Source organism: Artemia sp. Qi Xiang Cuo, chromosome 3 (genome assembly GCF_049724085.1).
Source record: "Artemia sp. Qi Xiang Cuo chromosome 3, ASM4972408v1, whole genome shotgun sequence".
NCBI classification, from domain to species: Eukaryota; Metazoa; Arthropoda; class Branchiopoda; order Anostraca; family Artemiidae; genus Artemia; species Artemia sp. Qi Xiang Cuo.
Window position 1 is genome coordinate 24,718,636 of NC_142796.1, and position 21,080 is coordinate 24,739,715.

The 21,080-nt window shown below is 33.7% G+C and overlaps 1 protein-coding gene across 1 annotated transcript in view; it reads left to right on the forward strand.

The window, feature by feature from the left end:
• Positions 1-12,681, forward strand: part of LOC148953904 (sodium/calcium exchanger 1-like) — a 177,581-nt gene extending 164,900 nt beyond the window's left edge. Inside the window, exons 15-16 of the mRNA XM_089086009.1 lie at positions 1,277-1,455; positions 8,055-12,681. Of these exons, the coding sequence (XP_088942135.1) occupies positions 1,277-1,455; positions 8,055-8,294 (419 nt within the window). The 3' untranslated portion in view covers positions 8,295-12,681. The remainder of the gene's footprint in view (positions 1-1,276; positions 1,456-8,054) is intronic.
• The last annotated feature ends 8,399 nt before the right edge of the window (positions 12,682-21,080 follow it).

Consider the following 21,080-nt stretch of genomic DNA (forward strand, 5'->3'; position numbering starts at 1 on the left):
CCAATTGATGGTGGAAAATTTTCAGTATGAGTTTCAAAATGAATGTTGACCGCTTTTGAAAGTTTCGCTCTCACAACAGAAGGAATAAGAAGTGAAAAGATAGGACGATAGATGAATGGAAAGAATATTATAAAAAAATAAATAAAACTGCTATTTTTCATATCTGTTTATTTTTATATTCAGCGTTAAGGTAGCTGTTTGTTTTCATACATTACGTATTAATAAATTCTTATGTCCGTGCTCTTGTATGACTGACCATATCTTAGTAAATACAGGCCTGCACTCTGCTATATTTTATTATTCATTTACACCATCATACGTTTATATTTTAATACGTGCAGTCATGCTTTCAGACTTTTGAAGCGTTTTGAAGTCATTTCCCAAATTTTTTGTCGTGCCTTGTCCTTCCAACCAATATTAAAAAAAAAGTGCAAATGTTTCCAAACCTTGCGAAATTCCCAATTATAATTAATTTGTAAATTCTTAATTACAACTGAAACACTGATGAAAGCCTATTTGATAACTCAGAATTTTCAGTCTGAGTAACCTAAATAAATATTGGCAACTTTAGAGATAATTGTGGTCTCAGGCGAATCAATTGTTATTTCTAATCAAATTTAAACCCAATTTCGAATCAAACGAGCACTATGGCGATCGATTCAACGCACAAAACTAGCATCAAATGTCGAATCTATATGGTGTCTGAGAAGATTAAATCGAATTACATAAATCTCTGCCCATTTAGTCGTTAATAGAAATTTTCTATCAATATATTTCACAGACGTTACTTAAAAACTTGAAGAAGTTCAATTTGGCAGGAAATCGAAAATTCTAGTTTTGCAGTCTTATAATATTCTGCCGTTAGGCCAGACAACCACTGGTTATTAAAGGTTCGGCAATCACGCTCTCAAAATTATGTCCCTGTCTGGCGTTGGAAATAAATTTCCTTGAAAAGTGCATAAGTCCTATTACTGCTACTACTAACAACTCATAAAAACACGCACACTCCCCATCCCGATCTATTTAAAACGTTCCTCTTTACTCCCCCCCAATAAATTCTAGTTTCCCTTAAATTCTTCCTTACGACATTTTCCCACCCCAGTCGGGGATGACCTAATTTTTGTTTGGTCCTAGGTGGCTGGTTGAAAACGACGATCTTTGGCAATCCGTCGTCCTTCCCCGGCAGACCGTGTCCTAGCCATTTCAATCTTTCTCTCATTATAGCCCTAGAAACCGGGATAGAACTCTCCCACTTAAAAATTATTTTTCTTTCTAGCCATAACATTTGTTGCCCTGGGGACATCTCTTCCAGATTTATTTGCCAGCAAGGTGGCCGCTTGCCAAGAAAATAGTGCAGATAACTCTATTGGAAACATTACGGGCAGTAACTCTGTTAATGTCTTCCTTGGACTTGGATTACCCTGGGTTCTCGCTTCTATATACCATGCAGTTAAGGTAAGAATTTAAGACTGAAAACTGACTATTTTTATTAATTCTTTGCACTAGAAAATTTACGGAATTCACCTCCTCAGAACTAGAAAAAATATTTAAGTTTGATGGCCTCATGCAATGAAGAAAAGTAGAGAGATATTCAGCCTTAGCCATAACCATAGAAGTATTATTATGTAATAAATTACAGACAACATGTGTTTCATCAGATTCTTATGCTTTTTCTTCTACTTCCTCAGCAAGGGTTTTCTAGGGTGTGGGCGTTTGAAGTAGGCAAAACGGGTTATTTACACCTGCTTCTCTATTACCATCACTTATTTCCACATTTTTTTTTGTTTTACACTTTTTTGTTCTAGAGTGTTTGCAGTCATTTCTCTGTTTTCTTAGATTTTCATTTAATATTGTATATACTCACATATTATTTTTTGTTTTTTCTTTTTGTAGGGAGAGAATGAACTACTGATACTACTATTTTTTTTTCGATCCCTATCGGCTATTTATTTGCAAGTACTATGGCAATGTTTATCTGTATCACATTGTACTTATTTGTGTAATAAATCTATGGCGATAATGTGGCCATGGCATGTAACATCGAATTGGCTGTAACATCTACTCTTTTATTAGTAATACCATAAAAGTAATTCCATAATCGGTCGACATGTTGTCTTGCGGATTGCTCGTTCTATGATGGTAAAACTAATATAAAAACACAAGAAAAAAGGGCGCACATCGGTGCTACCCACGCGAAAAAGTAATTTTACTTGTTTTCAGGTGGGGGGGGGGGGGGGCTGTAAGTTTTACCTTTTCGATGGGTTCCAGGCTCTATATCAACATTCATGTAAGTTTTCTTTTTTCAAAATAACATTATACTATTAAAACTAATTGAAATTACGATTACCATTCCTGAATCTGGTACAAATGGCAATTTTTTTTCACTGCCCATTTTTTTTTTTTTCAAGTTACTTGAAATTACTTCAAAACAAAAAAAATTTTTAAACACGAAAAACGGTTTTTAATTTTATAAAAAGCATTTAAATAAAAAAAAATTAATTATGCAAAAAATCTCCTAATTTTTGAGTCCCAAAACCGGTAGAATTTATAAACGTAAAAAAAATAAATAAATAAAGCAAAAAAAAAAAACAACTTAAATTAAATTAAAAAAAAAAAAACAAAACACATAAAGAGAACAAAAATCAAAAACAAAAGAAAAATATAAAAAAATAAGAACAAAACTCACATATTAATTAAACACTTCCATGCACTGAATGTCTTTCAACTGGTTTCCTCTCAGTATATAAATGGAAATATATTAAATAAACACTTCCATGTACTGAATGTCTATATTGATTCTACTCGCCTCCTCCCAGTATATAAATTGAAATCTATCAAAAATGAAGAATATATTTATACTTAGACCAAAACAATAAAAGGTCAACTAACCCCCCGGTCCATAGCCCTTAATTAAATTTCACAAGTTCATCAACCATTTTATGAATTATAAATTGAATGGATTCGTTTTGTTGCAAGCTTAGCTGCAGTTCGTTTACTTTTCTCATCATTTAACCCATTCTGACCTTTGTTCGCAAGGTCATCTTTCGTTTCAGAAATATTATTAAAATCAGTATTGGTTGAATATCTTGCCTGCATTTTAATTAAACTATTATAAATTGAATTGATCCCACGTTCCCCTTCATCTCTATTGATACTAGTACCCCCATATATTATCTTTTTTATTTCTATAATTTCCCTGAAGCTTTGTAAAAGTCCTACAGACGTATCTACTATTTTTGTTTGATCAAATAAAATACTGTGATGAGGAAAATTATAAATATGTTCTGCAACCGCTGACTCAAACGTTTCTGGTGTTTTGTTTTGTTTTAGAGCGTAATCTATTGCATTCTTGTGTTGTTCTAGCCTATTTTCTAAAGTTTGTTGCGTTCTACCCACATACAATTTTCCACAAGAACATGGAATTTTGTATACTCCCTTTTGCAAATTTCTCGGTATCTTGTCTTTCCCTTTATTTAACAACGAGCTTATATTATGTCCTGATTTAAATGCTGTATTTATATTATGTTTTTTTAATTCTCTTCTTAATTTTTTTGATAAAATTGGTACAAAAGGCAAAGTTATGTAATTTGTTTCTTGATTTGACCCATCTTCTTCTAATATTTTTGGCTCCGTCAACTTTTTTTCCTCTTTTTCAATTATTTGAGAAATCATTTTTTCCGGATAGCCATTACCTATTAGAATATCCTTAATAAAAATTAGTTCATTTCTTATGTATCCTGGTGATATTAATTTTAATACCCTCTCCACTAAAGAAATAACCACACCCCATTTTACTTGGATCGGGTGATTTGATTTGAAAGACAAATAACGGTTGTTACTAGTCGGTTTACGGTAAATTGAAAATGCTAGTTCATTATTATTTCTATGGATCAAAATATCTAGAAACGATAACTTATTCTCTGTTTCCTTTTCAATTGTAAAAATTAACTCTCCTCCCAAATTATTTAAATGTTCCAAGAAACCTTCAATGTCTGATTCCCCGTAATTCCAAATAACTAAAATATCATCCATATATCAGCCCCAAAATTTGGGTTTTAAAAAATATGTTTCTATAGCTAAATTTTCAACATATTCTACATAAATATTTGCTAACAACGGACTTAAAGGCCCTCCCATTGCTAAACCCCTAATTTGATGGTAAAAATTATCTCTAAACTTGAAATAATTAGTATATCTGCTAGTTATTTTGACTAAATTTAATATAGTTTCCAGTTCAATTCCCGAAGGTAATTCTTCTATCTCATTTTTTCGTTCATCAAGTTTTTTGGATAAAATACTAAACGATTTATCAAAAGGAATATACGTATACATGGATTTTATATCAAAACTGAACAATATAGATTCTTCTTATATTTCTACAATTATAAGTTTGTCTATTAAAAATTTTTAGTTTTTTATATACTAATTTTGGAGATATAATAATTGTTTAAGTGTCATTGATGACCATTTCTCTATTTTTAACGTTGGTGAATTGGTTGTTGAAACAATAGGTCTTAAGGGGATGCCTGTTTTATGTATTTTTGGCAAACCATATATTCTAGGGCTAACTGATCCCCTTGGAAAGAACTTGTGATACATCTGGTGTGTGATACTTCCATTTGTTTTAAGACCCTCTAAATCTTTTCTTAATCTTTTAGCATACAAATCAGTTGGGTCCGAGTTAAGTTTTTTATATGTTGAAGTATCACTTAGAATTGTTTCTATTTTACTCTCATAATCATCTTTTTCTATTATTAAAACTGTATTGCTCTAATCCGATTTCGTCATTATTAGATAATAATCTTTTTCAATATATTTAAAAATTTTTATATATTTGTTCTTAAATTTTTATTTATAACTAACAAAATCTGTTAAAATATTCACTACCCTTAGTCTTAATTCATCTATATTATTTATATCTTTTGTAAACTTATGGATCCCTGTTTCAATCTTTGAAATAATTTCCTCTATCAGTACATTTTTAGGATTTATTCCAAATTTTATACCTCTTTCAAGGATTTCCTTTTGTTCTTTGGTTAAATCCTTTTTGCTTAAATTAATCACCCCAGGACCTGGGAAATAATTAGGCTTATACATTGATAGTGTTTGTTTTTCCTTTTCCCTTTTTAACTGCAAAATTTTTTGGTTTAGTCTTTCCTTAGATAATCTTAGAATATGTTGAAAAGAATTTTTAAAGATTGATATAATTTTTTGGAAATCATTTGTATTAATGAAATTACAAAGGCTATATTTTAAACAATCTATTTCTTTTACAACTTGTGATCGCTGGAAACGTTTATCTTTCAGCACATGGTTTAGGTTTAGTAAATTTACCTTTCTCGTGTGCTTTTCTTCATTATATGTATTTAAATGATAATTAAAACGAAACGATTTTGGAATTAGTTTATTTACTTTGCACTTTTCTAAAAACTTTTGTTGTGTAATTATATTGGCATGCTTTTTTGCTAAATTCAAAAATAATAAAATTGAATTGGTCTTTTGCCACCCGTAGGCTAGACGTAAATAATTTCTTAGACCACACTGCTTTTCCATCAGACTGTGCAATATTCTTAGAAGATTCTAATTGACTGTCATATTTAAATAACATTAGGTGATAATGGCTGCTTTCAACGTAGAAAAAAAAAACACTTCAGCCTAATCGCTAGCATCAATAACTACCGGGTGTTTATACAAGCAGAATTTCGATATTATTAAAACGTCAATGCGAACTACCTGCATTAGTATTATCTGTGGATTCACCAAACCATGTCGAGGCTCAGGACTTTGCTGAAGAGTCGTGGCGAGAGAAACTAATATTTAGTTTCCAATTTATGCTTAATATCCAATTTAGCAGTAACGTGTCAACATCCAGTTTAACATCTAATTTATGAAATATCAAGAGCAAGAATCTAATCCAAGAAAGAAATTCTTCTATTGGACAACTAATCATTTTTGTAACCTTCTCACATTATTGGCGAAGTGGAGAATTAGCTCTCCTTTTCGGGTGATATGATTGCAAAAATCCTCGATGCCTTTAGTGGTTTTAGTAACCATTCGTACTGCATGCCTATTAAATCGTAAATAATATTTAGGCAGCGTAGGATGAAACTTTTGAATCACTTCCTTTGTTTTATTGCATCCCACCTTTCTAGGTCAGTTTTGCTCAGTCACCTTATTTTCACTTTCCAGCAGCTTTGAGAGATGAGATGTCTATCCATGATCCCCTAGTGATGTCAGTGATGCCCCACTCTTAGCTGCTTCACCTGCAAATTCCTTCCCTGTAATTCCAGAGTTTTATGGATCCCACATCGGTGCAATTCAGTTTCATTTGGATGATATCCTGTTTAATGCTTCAAAGCGTTCCAAATAGCTTTTTTGTCTGCTCTTAACATTCTCAACATCCTTGAGCGTGCTTGGAGATAAGTTAGGATATATATGCCAACCTACAGTTTCTATTTTTTATCTACTTGTCTTATTCCAAACATTTCACCTATGAAGACTGTTGGAAATTACCCTAGGTGACAACTTGTCATTTCCCCATCCAAATCAGGGAAACTCTAGTATGTCCTAACTCATTCCTGATTTTCCACTAGTTCGTTCACCATCCGTATTATGAGTTATTTCAATGAAGCAGTACTGATCTATTTATTTATCATGGTTGCAGTGGTTCCTGCAACCTAGTAAAGAACAAACCATAGCCCATTGTAACCAAAAGTAAAAACCGTGTTTTAATAAAAACTGGTAAGGGAGAAAAAATTGCCGTTAGAAGCGAATCTAGGAATGGCGACTATTATCTCGATTAGTCTTAACAGTAAAATATATTCAAAAGTCTGTCGAATTAACACAAAACAACACGGAGCACTTAAGAGAAAAAAAGGAGAAAATAAACAAACTACATCAATAAAACTGACAAAGAAACGAAAAAGGGGCCCAAAAATACAAAATAAAACAACAAAAATTGTAGATAAAATAGCTGAATTAAAAAATGGGACCAGTCAGATAAATGAGCTTTTACTTTGTGCTTTGCTATCCGTCTAGCGACGACGACGTCAGATTTAGTGACTTTGATTTCGGCAGTGACTGGACCACGGAGGCAGTTGAAGCAAATATCTTACAAGACGAAACTATGACTTTCGGAAAACTCTAGTTCTAACTTAGTTAGTCATACACGACTTTTTTCTATTCATTACGTAAATCTTCCCTACTGAAATTGCCTTTTGATGGGAAATCCTTATCAATGAGAAAATATTATGCTTGGGCATCTGTAGGTACTCTAACTGAAGCAGTAACGAGTTACAGGCATCCACATACCAACTGATCTTTCCATTTTGTATCTACTGTATCTGAGTCCATTGATTGATATTCTGCATCCTGAAAGCACTTTCATTGCTTGTTCTATAAATTTTCTATAAGTTGAAGTCATACTCATAACTCCATGGATGCCGTGGTAGCTCCATGATACATTGAGTTTATTATTAGGCAGGTATACTCATAGCTCCACGAATTCCGTGGTAGCTCCGTGATACATTGAGTTTATTATTAGGCAGGCTAGCCTTTCTACTCTTATCAAAGAGGTTATGTGGGTTTTAGCCTGAGTCGAATTTCACCAGACTCCTTCACCATGTGCCAGAATTGGTCTTATTTCCGTCACATATAGATAAATAATCTTGCTTGGAGTTGGAATCCCTCTTCCCCTGACATTGGTCGGAACTATCGCCCTTAGCTCCAGAAAAAGCAAAGAACGTTGCGAATAAAGAAACACTGGTCCTGTTTTATTTTTTGTTTGTTTCACTTTTTTTATCCCTTTATAAGTCACTTAAAGCCTTGAGCGAATTGTTGATAAGTCAATCTATTGTAGTGTACTTGCACGAGTAAAAAAGCCACTAAAGCATTAAACCTTCTTCTGAATAGCCAAGCCTGTTTGTTTCTTTTTATATGTTAATTGTTGGAATTAGTTAGAAAATGTGGTCTATTTGTTTGTTATTTGAATTATATTTTTCCTTCTTGAATTTTGATCTTGACGTTTCTTTTCTAACTGTTCCTTGCTTTTTCAGGGAGACAAATTCGTCGTCAGAGCTGGAAGTTTAAGTTTTGGAGTTGTAGTTTTCACTGTATGTGCTATACTCGCTATCACTCTATTAGTGTCTCGGCGGAAACTCAACATCTTTGGCAGAGCTGAACTTGGAGGACCTACCGTTACCAAATATATAAGCTGCTCAATATTTTTCCTCTTGTGGCTTATATACATTCTTCTATCTTCCTTCCAGGCGTATGGTTATATTCCTGGATTCTAGACTAACAATGTTTAAAACTTTTGCGAGTGATTGAAACTAATGGAACTATCAGTGATTTTGTCTTGAAGCTAGTAAAGAGTTCTCCATCCTGGTCAGGGTAATTCAGCCCTATTTCATAGACATTGACAGAGATACTGTATTTTTATATAATCTTGTACATACATATTAGAGGTTGTTTTATTTTAATAACTCCACCTAGAACTATTTTTAATATTTAATTGTTGTCATTGTAGCCGTTTTCTTTATGTTTGAACCATGGATAAATACAAGATAGGAACCATCTCGTGTCGTAATGCTCAAATAAATTATGATGACTTAAGCGTCAGGCTATCAGTCACTTGAGGAAATTTCACTTGACTCCTAGTAATCACCGTGTTTTGAAGACCGCTGCGCCAGGTTAATACTATCAGTATAGTTTATCTATATTAAAAGTCAATATTAAAGCCTGGTATTACAACCCTGCTTTGAGAGACTAGATGGCAGGTGAGTATGAAACAGAATTCGTTCCAATCTACTGTTTTTCCATGGTTTGAACGAACTAAACATTTTGAATATTTGACTGTGTCTCCATTAACCAGTGAATATCTTTCTTAAGTTTATTAAATATATAAATGTTAAGTTCATTTATTGCTTCCAGCGGCGACAATTCACGAAAACATTTGAGGGAGGGAATAAACGTATTTTTAAAATCTATGGGAAGGGGCAGTTTTTTCCATTAAATTACCAAAACGAGTGTTTTTCAATGAAAATACCAAAACAGATATTTTTTTTTTAAATACAGAGGGGAGGGCAAATGTTACCCAACTGGTGTCACTCATTGCTTCGTTAACTATTTATGTGGTCTTTCTATTCCTTTTAATATTGTTATCCAAAGTGCTTCGACTACTGAAATTTAAGTCAGTTTAAATGTAACATTTTTCTAAGCAAGAATTAGCTTCATTACGGCTAAGCCTATTAATAAATGTGCAAGCATCGTATAAATTTTCCTTAATTTTTACTAAAGACCATAAATGAAGAATTCTTTTGGAACCGAGATAACTAATTCTACCAATAACTGTTTGATGAAACGGAAGTCAGTTCTTTGGTACCCGGGTTGGGCCCAGCGTTGCCAACCCGGTAAAATTGTACTGTTTTTGGTATAATTTAGAGGTCCTATCACAATACGGCACATTTGGAAATTTTGTGGTACAATCAAATTTTTCGATACATCTTGGATTTACTTGCTCCTTACTGACTCGGATATCTGTTCAAGTTTTAGTTTTTCAAATATTTTCTTTTTGGAGTGCCAAATGTTTAATTTGCTGTTTGAATTGTACAAATTAATCTCTGGTGACACAATCTTCATTGAAAAACTGGTAAAGTTTATTTCAAAGCCTTGGCAACTCTGGTTGGGCCCCTTTGAATCTAACGTCGGGCCAGAGCCTTCTAATTTTGATGCCTAATAAATTTAAAGGTATCTAAGATGGGTGATGGGTGAAATCCAAAGAGTAATGTACATACTATCGTAGTATGTATAAGAAGAAAGGTTTCCAACTTGTTGAATGCTTGATAAACAGAGCCTCGATCGACTTGCTTTATTATTTAACTAATAAGTAGATTTTGCCTTTTTTTGTAATTCTTAGTTAACTTTGAACTTTTTTTTTCTTGACGAACGGATTCATAATTTAACTAAAAAGCTGACTACGAACTTACTATTAAAAATTCTTCGTTCTTTGATATCTACAAAGAATTTCTGGCAAGAAATTTGAAATCGACAGCTCATGCTTGCCTCTATGGTAAAAGACTTACCTCTTGCAAAATACGATGATTCATTTAGGGTTTCCCAGATTGAATGATGCAGCTGTGTATTAAAATCACTCACTCTGAGGCAGTATTTTTAATGCTGGAGTTTACTTTATTTCTTGTAAAAAGAAATAAGAGGTATAAAATTTTTATTGTTGTCATTATACGGCTCACGTTATAGCAATTTTGAATTTTCTGCCAAAATTTCCGTTCTATTGGCAAAAGTCTCATAAATTTTCTTTGTTCACTTAGTGAACTTTCTGACAAATAAAGTGATAAAAGCGAAAAAGTAGACATGTTAGATAACTAAGTTTTGTTAAATCGAGCTCAACTCAGTTATGCTAAGAAAATACAGTTAATAATACAGATAAAAGTAAATCGGGAATACATCTTCGCTGATTTATTACCTCTACCTCCTTCCGGTAAGAACAAAAATGTAAATTTGCAAGTTTTAAAATTCTCCTCTTGCTATAAAGTATTTACGATTTCTATAACCGAGAAAAAAAAATAAGAAAGGATTTTCCAGAGGCTCCACCTCTTGAAACCAAATTGAAAACTTATGAAGGCCGAAAAGTGATTAAGTTTCTAAGTAGCACATGGCATTCCTTTATAAGGGAAACAATATAATACCATCTATATTAATTAGTTAGATTTCCAGAGGTATCTAAATTAGCAAGCCCGTGGCGGAGGGAGGGGAGGCCCCCCCCCCCACTAGTGTAGTTTAAAGTAGTGTAATTTACTTAATTAACTCAAAGCTTGCGTTAATTAAACTTGCTCCTAACGCAAGTTTATCGGATAAACCTATTTTGTACCCCCCTAAATTTTTTTATCGGATCAACCTATTTTGCCCCCCCCCCCGCCTTAAAAAAATCCTGGATCCGCCCCTGTAACAAGCTTCTATTCCGACCCTAGATACCTCCAGGTACCGAAATTATTAAACTGCTACTCAGATTCTAGGTCCTAAAGTGAAAAGGCATGGGGACCAAAGACCTGATTTTACTGAGAACTATAACTGTCTTCTCATCATGTTACCATCATTATTTTAGCCTTTATCCTATTTGTTTACTGATGCTCAATAACTATTATATGTTGATGTTTTTCAATTATTATTCACCTATTGACTATACCATCAATTGACCTGAATTTGTGCGTTTCCTTAATCAATACTTCTATTTTCTTTTGTTTACCAGCTTTTTCATTACAAAAAAAATCTCCCCTCTAAAAATATCTCCCTTATTACCTCTTCAAAAAGACTTAACGTGTACTTATAGACTCCGTTGAAAGGCACTATTAACCAAGATATTATGCTGCCAGGACTCTAAATGTTGGTGAAATAACATAAGAAATGTCACGGCAAGTTAGATTTCCCGGACGGATGGTACAATGAAGAAAATGGGGAAAATTTTTATGATGAGTCGAATCTTAAATAGTTTAATTTGGTGCCTAACATTAAAAGGTTTTTGATTATTACCTAGAAAGCAAAGTAAAATTCCGAATCTGCGAGTCAAGAAATTATGTAAAAATACTGTGTATGAATAAATGCGTGAGTGTATTCTTATTCATTGAACCTAAATATAAACTGTACGCATGAATGGAATATATGAAAGTAAGAGAAGCTGTTTTCGAGGCACCAAACAATCTCCCTCTCCCCCTTCCATTCGTCGTTTTGGCATTCAACCCGCGCCAAAGAAAAGCTTTAATTTCCATATTTATTTGTTAAATTCGATATTTTCCATGTCAAATTGCAAATTCCCGAAAACAATTATCATAGATGACCATTAATTATTCGCAACTGCCTCCTGCCTTTAACAATTTTAGCCTCCACAATGGTTGTAATGCATAAAAGGGGCTAATATTGTTGTCAGTTCTGTCCTGTAAATATATGCTGCATATATTGTTCACAAAAACGGCTAATACTGTAGTCTGTTCTGTCCTGTAAACATATGCTTCTTATATAATTCATGAAAAGGGCTAATATTGTTGTCTGTTCTGTCCTGTAAAAATATGCTGCTTATATAATTCATGAAAAGGGCTAATATTGTAGTGTGTTCTCTCCTATAAACATATGCTGCTTATATAATTCATGAAAAGGGCTAATATTGTAGTTGGTTCCGTCCTGTAAACATATGCTGCGTATATAATTCATAGAAGGGGTTAATATTGTTGTCTGTTCTGTCTGATCAGTCAAAAGAAATTGGCTGGATTTTTTTTCTGTTGTCTTAGATCGACAGTAATATATTAATGATATCTGAATTTTCTGCAAGGTGCTCTGTAATATTATTTAGTATTTTCGGTCTCTTTTAAAATATTTATTTTTTCATCATCTTATTAAAGTCGAAAAACAAATTCAATGAGTTTGAATTCACACGGGCGACACGTTTTTTTCATGTCAAAGAAAGCATTTCTTGAATTTTAGTCGAAAGCAAGCACCCTATTTAAGGCACAGAACTTTTAACTAAAGTCTAGTTATCTGATATACTGAAGTGTACGTGCAACCCTGTTTTTTAAATAACTAATTCCTGCCATTTCTAACTAGCTGTTGAAACCTAGACGAGTCTCATGAGTTAGGTCTATTTTTTTTTTATTAAAATCAACGTCTATATTTCTTAATGTCTTATCTTTATTCCGATTGGCCAGTCATAGATTTTGCGCTTGAAAGTTTTACAATGATCAACTCAAATTACGTTTTGGGATACAAGATTGGTGCTGTGGTCTTGTCTAATTTGGATTTTATCCACAAGTTATTTAGAAAACAAAAATTAAATCACGCAGGGCCGAATCCAGGATTTGTTTTTTTTGGGGGGTGGGGGTGGGGTAAAAAAGAATTTTTTGGGGGGGGGGTAAGAAAAACTTAAAAAACACATCAAAAATCTGTTTATATTCATTCTTGTTTCATTTTTTACGAGTCAGACAAACATTTCGGGGGAAGGGGGGTTCAAACTCCCAAACCCGCACCCCTGCATACGGCCTTGAAATAACGAAGCGGAAATCTTTAAATTGTCGAGAATGTGTAGGCTTTATTTGTCATATGTGTTATTGATAACAGCACTTAGAGTAGTAGATTTATAACCATTTCTTTGTCATAAATTTAAATATAGGGTGGCTAAAAAAAGAATGCTGGATTTAAATCTACTATAAATTACATTTATTTATTCGAAAGTAGCAAAGGAGATGTTATAGATTATACGTGAAACACAATAACGGACATATGATCCCTCATGCTAACCCTACATGCACTCGTTCTGTCCATGAAATTAGCCATCACTCGCTCACACTTTTCCCCATCAACATCCTGGAGAACCCGTTGAACTTCTTGTTTGATCTCCAACAGATTAAAGGGTCTATTTTTGTAAACTCGTGACTTAGTGCGCCCCCATTTGAAAAAGTCACATTTAATGCTGGCTTCAACACCTCACATGCCTTCCTCTGAAACACCCTTCTTAAACTGTAATCATACAAGGACTTGCATTCTGTACGGTTAGAGAACCGTAGTTACCCCTCCATAAACCCCAATCCCCGTCAACGGATTGTGAGTGATAAGCAGGCAAGCTGCATCTTGACTAAACCAGATCGCACAAGGACTCAAACTGTATGATTGATCGACCAAAGTGGATCTGTGATCCGCGTTTTCAAACCTGGTGCTTTTTTTAGACACCTTTTTGTTTAATTCGTTTACAAATGGGGAAAAACATTAGAGTATTATGTTCCACTTGTTCTACGTGGTATGTTTTATTTACGAGTCAAATTTTTCCCGCTTGTACGATTCTCCTACCTTGAGTGAAAGTGCCACTTACTAAAATTCTAAAAATAGTTCAAAACAGAGACTAAGAAGAAACGGTTCATTGTGGAAAATCTGACTAGACAAAAGCCAAACTTTAGAAAGATTTTGGACGTTATGGACGTCATCCAACTAAACATTACTATTTTGTAAAGAGGTACAATGAAAAGATTAGTTTAATTCCAGGGAATACAGCGTGCATTTTTTTTTCTCTTATGCTAAATATAAAAAAAAATTTAACGGTTGTTCCCAATAAAATGCTTAAACTTCTGTGTCTTAAGATTCAATAAAAAAAAAAAAATTAGGTCACCTATTACTTCAAAAACTTTTTTAGCTACTCAGAAAGTTACTATGTTTTGTTAATTCAGATCTGTCGTATTTACGACTTCAAGGATACATCTAGTGACTAAACTGCTCAAATCGCGACAGCGAAAAAAATTCTAGACTTTCCGTATAGCTAAAATGGGCGAAGATAAAAAAAAACAAAAGAAAAAAACGAAATATTTTCCTTGTAGATCACAGTCTGCATTCAGCGCTAAACAAGGAAAGAAAGGGGGAAAATGAGGAAATATCCTGACAAAAAAAATACTTTGAATACTTTGCTTTTAATTGCCCCTCTGCGTTTTCATTAGTTTTACTGCTGTCTTATATGGAAATGATTTTTTTCACTTTTTCACTTTTAGTGTGTCTGTTCTTTTGAGACGCTACAGACGAACTACGGATATCATTTAAAAATATATGACATTTTTCCCCGTTTAGTTTTGTGCAGCTTTATTTATATGTCACGTATGTTTACAAACACTTCACCGCAAGTATTTTTGAAGTATTTTGCTGCTTGTTCTGGTTTATAACTTACGTCTATGCCTCGCCTAATTTAAGATTTACTTGTCATATAGTCTAATGTTGGAATTATTTATTTTTCTTACCCGGTTATATAATCCCGGTTTTACTACATACCAATGTTTTTTTACGATGCATTATCTAATTTATTATATAGTGTCTTATTAAACTTATAATACCGAAAGTTAATTTCAACAATTACAAAATTTTTGATTTTGTTTTTAGGTTGTTTTTTTCTGGAATTCTTTTTTTACAGGTTCTTGAGTTTCCCGACCAGAGTTACTTGGGATCTGGAGAGTTCCAGTTTGCTAATTTCAGTACCAATGTATCTAAAGTCGGGATAGTATCTTGCTAATTATTTTACCCTAGGAAGTTTGATAAGTCGAATTTCAACTCTAATATTTTTTTTTATTTGGTTCCGAGGGGCTTTTTGGAATTTTTCCTCGGATAGATCAGCCATGGGCGTATCGTAGGAAAATTTTTATTTTTACGACTTTACATTTTTGGCTCTTGGGAGGGGGGGTGGATATTAGATCGACAGATATTTGGTCCCAATTAGCTTCTATCTATACAGTTGACTTTTGATTTCCTTACAAAACTGTTTATGCAAGGATTAATCCCTTTGGTACCCAGAGGATTTTCTGGTATATCTGGTATAGGTCATTTCCTGGTATGAGTATACCGAGGATTCGATACAGGGTACCTAAACGGTCTTGATCATTATTCCCTCATTTGCAAAGTCCGCCATCGCCTTTGCAGGCAGAAGCGAAAAAATGGAGGAAACTGTTTTGATATGTTCAAACTATGTACAGAAATGGAAGGGGATTTCGACCTGAATCTCAATAACCGACTCGAAGTCTAGATCGATTGTAAGACATCGACTAAGATTGCGCACAGATAAAACTGTGACACAGGAGGTAGCTGAAGAGGTGCTTGGCTAGATAAAACGGAAAAACTCAAGACTAGAACATAGTTTGCAATTTACTAAAAACAAAATACATCTTAAATGTTTTCACTTTTTTGACTGTAATAAATAAAAAAATATCAAGACTTCAATGAATAAATATCAGTATATATATTACTGACAATCCAAGTTCATTTTTTTCAGTAGAGTGAAAATTATCTTCTGGTCTTGAGAAGGTATGGGGGTTGTCAGCCCTACTTGTACTAATTTCTGCTGGTTTTGAGTTTGACTCGGTTATTTATTGTAATTAATTAAAAAAAGGCTTTCCGAAAAAGAAGTTTTTAAAAGTAAAGTAAAGGCCATTTTAAACTTAAGATAAGCAGATAAAAATACCTGTTAAAATTCAAACTCAAAAAGACCAGAAATTACCGTTAAAGAATAAATGAAACCCAAAACGAACAGAAATTAAATAAACAATGCGAACAAACATACAATAGATCGCAATGTAAATGAATAATAAATCTTAAAACGAGTGAAACTTAAATTGAATATGCAAATCAAGTTTGAAACGAACAAAAATCACTACAAACAAGAGTTTGGGCATCGCCTCCTTCTCTTACTGTAAAAGTCTAAAACCTACTGTGTCATCGGCGCTTTACTGAAAACTATGTGTCTTGAACAGTCTTAGAAAGTACAAACAAAATCAAATTGAATATTTGATATATAATTATATTAATGGTTGGAAGATCCATTAGTTCAAGATTTTATTTCTGTGTAATTTAATTTTCATTTTCACAACTGTAAGAACTAGAAAATAAAATATTTGTAATATAATTCGTTTTCAGGGAAGCGCCAATGACGCAGTCGGCTTTAGATTTTTACAGTTAATGAGGGGGCCCTATCCAAACTCTTGTTTGTTGTGAAACTATATTCTTTTTGAAAAATTTTAGAAAGAACTAATAAATTTAACTGAATATTTGATGTATAATGATATTAATTGCTTAAAGCTCATCAGTTCAAATTCTACTGAAATGTTAATGTTTATTTTAAATATTAGGTACAAAAGAAAATATTTGTAATAAAATTTGTTTTCAGTAAAGCGCCAATAACGCAGTAGGTTTTAGACTTTTGCAGTAAGAGAAGGAGGCGATACCCAAACTCTTGTTTGTAGTGATTTTTGTTCGTTTCATGCTTATTCAATATAAGTTTCACTCGTTTTAAGATTTATTCACTTGCATTGCGATCTATTGTATGTTTGTTCGCATTGATTGTTTATTTAATTTCTTTTCTTTTTGGTTTTAATTTATTATTTAATATTAATTAATTAAAAAAAAATTTCAACATAATAAGTTTTTAATAAAAGCAAACAACTCCATTAAACCAAAATGAACAAAAATATAATCAAATAATCTACCAGGAATACAAATACCACAAATCAGTATCAATAAACAAATGAAACCCAAAACAAACAGAAATTAAAATAAATCATAGGCAGCACGCTAACGCTGCCTAAGTAAAGAAGGATGTGGGCACAATGTGTGTTTTTTTTTTTTCTCCATACCTGGGCACTTCCTATCGAAGGAGTTGTCGTAGAAACTTCGAAAAGGGCTCATTCGATTAGAAATCGGAGCGGCTAGTGCCCTTGTTAATAGTCGAAAGTGATTGGAGGGCAACTAGCCCCCCCTCCCCACGCCCCACAATCCCCCAAAAACAACCAAAAAAAAATTTGAGATAGGCTTTTTGTTCAGCGCAGTTGAATTCCATATAGAAAAAATCTTTTTGAGGAGGACAGTCCCCCACAACCCTCGGGACAAGGGTTTAAGTTATGTCCTGAGGGCATATAAGAACAATGTTGTCACACTGTACAGTTTATTATTTTTTTTTTCTTTAAAGCAGGGCACTTCGTATAGAAAGGATGGTCGTAGAGACTTCAAAAGAGGCTCATTCGATTAGAAATCGAGAGTTCTAATGTTCTTTTTAATAGTCAAAGTTATTAGAGGGCCAACAACCCCCCCCCCCTCACGCCAATCATTCCCCGATAAACATCCAACCGACATTTGAGATAGCCGTTTCCTTCATCGTAGTTAATTCCCAGATAGAAATTGTGGTCTTGAGGTGGAAACTCCCCCACCACCCTCTGGGCAAGGGTTTTAAGTTATGCCCTGGGGGTATATAAGGTTTTTATAGAAGGCGTTGTCATAGAAACTTCAAAACAGGCTCATTCGATTGGAAAATCAAAGGGCTAGTGTCCTTTTTAATAGTCTAAAGTTATTGGAGGGCAACTAGCCCCCCCCCCACACACATCATTCCCCAAAACACATCCAATCTCAATTTTGAGATAGGTATTTTGTCAGCGTAGCTGATCTCCAGATAGAAAAAATATTTTTTAGGAGGACACTCCCTCACAACCCTCGGGGCAAGGGTTTTAAGTTATGCCCTGGGGGCATATAAGGTTTTTATAGAAGGTGTTGTCGTAGAAACTTCAAAACAGGATCATTCGATTAGAAATCCAAAGGGCTACTGCCCTTTTTCATAGTCGAAAGTGATTGGAGGGCAACTAGCCCCCCCCACGCCCATCAGTCCCCCCACCCCCATCGATCCAAATTTTGAGATATACATTTTGTAAGCGTAGCTGATTTCCAGATAGAAAATATATGTTTGAGGAAGACACTCCATAACAACCCTCCGGGCAAGGGTTTTAAGTTATGACCTGGGGCCATACGCTATAAGGTTTTTATACAAGGCGTTGTCGTAGAAACTTCAAAACAGGCTCATTCGATTGGAAATTCAAAGAGCTAGTGCCTTTTTTAATAGTCGGAAATTATTGGAGGGCAACTAGCCCCACCCCTCGCGCCCATCATTCCCCTAAACACATCCAATCGAAATTTTGAGATAGCCATTTTGTTAAGCGTAATTGATTGAAAAGACTATGTCAATATAAAACGAACAGAAATTAAACTAAAAAAACTTTTTCCACAAAAAACTCCATTAAACAAAAAATGAGCAAAAATTAAATCAAATAATCTACCAAGCTCGACCACAAATCAGCATCGATAAAAAAATGAAACCCAAAACGAACAGAAATTACAATAAATAACTGAGTCAAACTCAAAACGAGCAGAAATTAACATAAGTTGAGCGCAAAACCCTTATGCCTTCCCAAGGCCAGAACAAAATTTGCGCTTTAATGAAAAAAATATAAATGTGTTTACCTTTATAACTTAAATGAATCAAATAATATTAAGATTTTGATTACTAAATATCAGTATATGTATATTAAACTGACAATGCACATTCATTTATATTTTTTCAGTAAAGTGCAAATTTTGTTCTGGCCTTTGGAAGGTATAGGGGTTTTGCGCCCAACTTATGTTAATTTCTGCTCGTTTTGAGTTTGACTCGGTTATTTATTCTAAAGTTCAAACGACCACCCCTTTCATAATACCTTAAATGCCATGAGGCATAACTTACAACGCTTGTCTCTATCTATGGGGTTTGTTTCAACCTCAAAAGCCTTGTTATATGATATTTAAACTATTTTGAATAGAATGGCTATCTAAAAACTTCTAGTAAACGCCTTTCGGGACAATATGACGTGTGTATTGGGGGGGGGGGTGGTAGCTGCCCTCTGATCACTTTGACTCTTAAAAAGGGCACTAGAACGTCTGACTAGCAATCCAATGAGCCCTCTTTGAAGTTTATACGACCACACTTTCTATAAAAATCCCTATATGTCCCCAGGGCAAAACTTGCATCCCTTGCCTGAAGGCTGAGATTAATTGTCATAACCAAAAGCCTGGTTTCTAGACCTTTCTGGCAAACGTTATAGACTGGATTTATAAATCCTTGGGCAGGAAGTATGTGAGATGATGACAGACGTAAGGAGAAATATTTATCCTTTTTTTACTCTTAGCTAATAAAAAATGCACTAGTCCTCTCATGTTGGTTATTTGTTGGCTTTGCCAGTGACATTAAAATGGATTCCTTTTGCTCATCAATTAAAGTAAAGAAATTGTTTAAAATACCAGCGACTCGGAAAAATACCTCTCTTGATGTTATTTTAACTAATATGTATAATTTTTACAGCCTTCCCTCTGCTTTGCCTCCATTTGGTGGGAGTTATCATCTTTCGATTCTTTTATCCTCCTCCACAAATTTTAAGCATTCTTCCTCAATAACTTATTGCACTTATCCCCCTCTTCAAAATTCTGGCCTTCTTTCTTTTCTTCTTTCTTTCAAAAAATATTGATGAGAAAATGGCCATGTTCCACAAAAAGCTAATTGATAAATATCAAATTTATTTCCCTTAAAAAAAAATAAATTAAAAAGTGCTCCAGTGATAAACACTTTATTAACCAAATTATAAAAACACTAATTAGAACCAAATTGAAGCTTTTCAAAAATGATAAACCGGATGAAGCCAATAAACTAAGAAAATTAATTAAAAGAGAAATTCGAAATTGGCACGATCGTAAGTAGTAAGTATCTATTGAATTCTATACCCTGTATACACCTTTTCAAAGAGAGTGAGTATCCTCTCACATGGTCTTATGCTCCTTCCATTGTTATTCTATGGGACCTCTACACGTGATTAAACACGTCATAATACTACGTGCTATTTGCTTATGTCCTGTTGACCTTTCCAGTGCATGTACCTATGGATCTGGTTTGGTGGGTATAATCTGGTTTGATGGGTATAGTCTGGTTTGATGGGTATAGTCTGGTTTGGTGGGTATAGTCTGGTTTAGTTTTTCAAAGAGAGTGAGTATTTGACATTTTTGCAAAAAGGGATAAGGAATTCGCAAATTGGACTCTATGAACGATATTGATTAATGTTTTTAATAATAAGAATCTCAATTATTTTATATAGGGACTAGATTGTAGGATGGCGGAGAAAAAAAAGGATTAATCTGTTGGACAGTTAAATTAGCACCACATGCTTTGTAGAATCAAGTACTTTCTTGATCTACATAGCCTGACCTCTTTAATTAGGTTCGTAGATTACGAAAGTTACAGTTGAAAAGTATTGCCAATTTAAAATAGGATCTATCGTTCCCTTCGGTCCCCAATTTCTGAGGGGCAGGAGAGGGTAGGGGAAGGGGAGTCAATTTTGGAGGTAACACATTCTAAATGAGAAATCGTAAAATACCCGAGACAATGAACAGGTCCCAATATGGCAAGTATTTAGTTAATATAATGCTTGGAAGAGAAATTAAGTTTTGAGGGGGATGTAAAAATGGTACTTATTTAATATCCCGGTAAACATACGACTAGAAATGCTTCAGGAGAAATAGACTATTGCTTCTTTCTGAACTAATCAATATTCCTTGACAAATATTTTTTTTATTTTTACTGTATTGATATTATTCAAAAAATTGCATTGTCTATGCCACATCAAACTATCTAATAATTATCGTGGATTTTTAGTTTTTAAATTTTTTTTCATTTTAATTAATAAAATATAAAAAATGATGAATTTTAG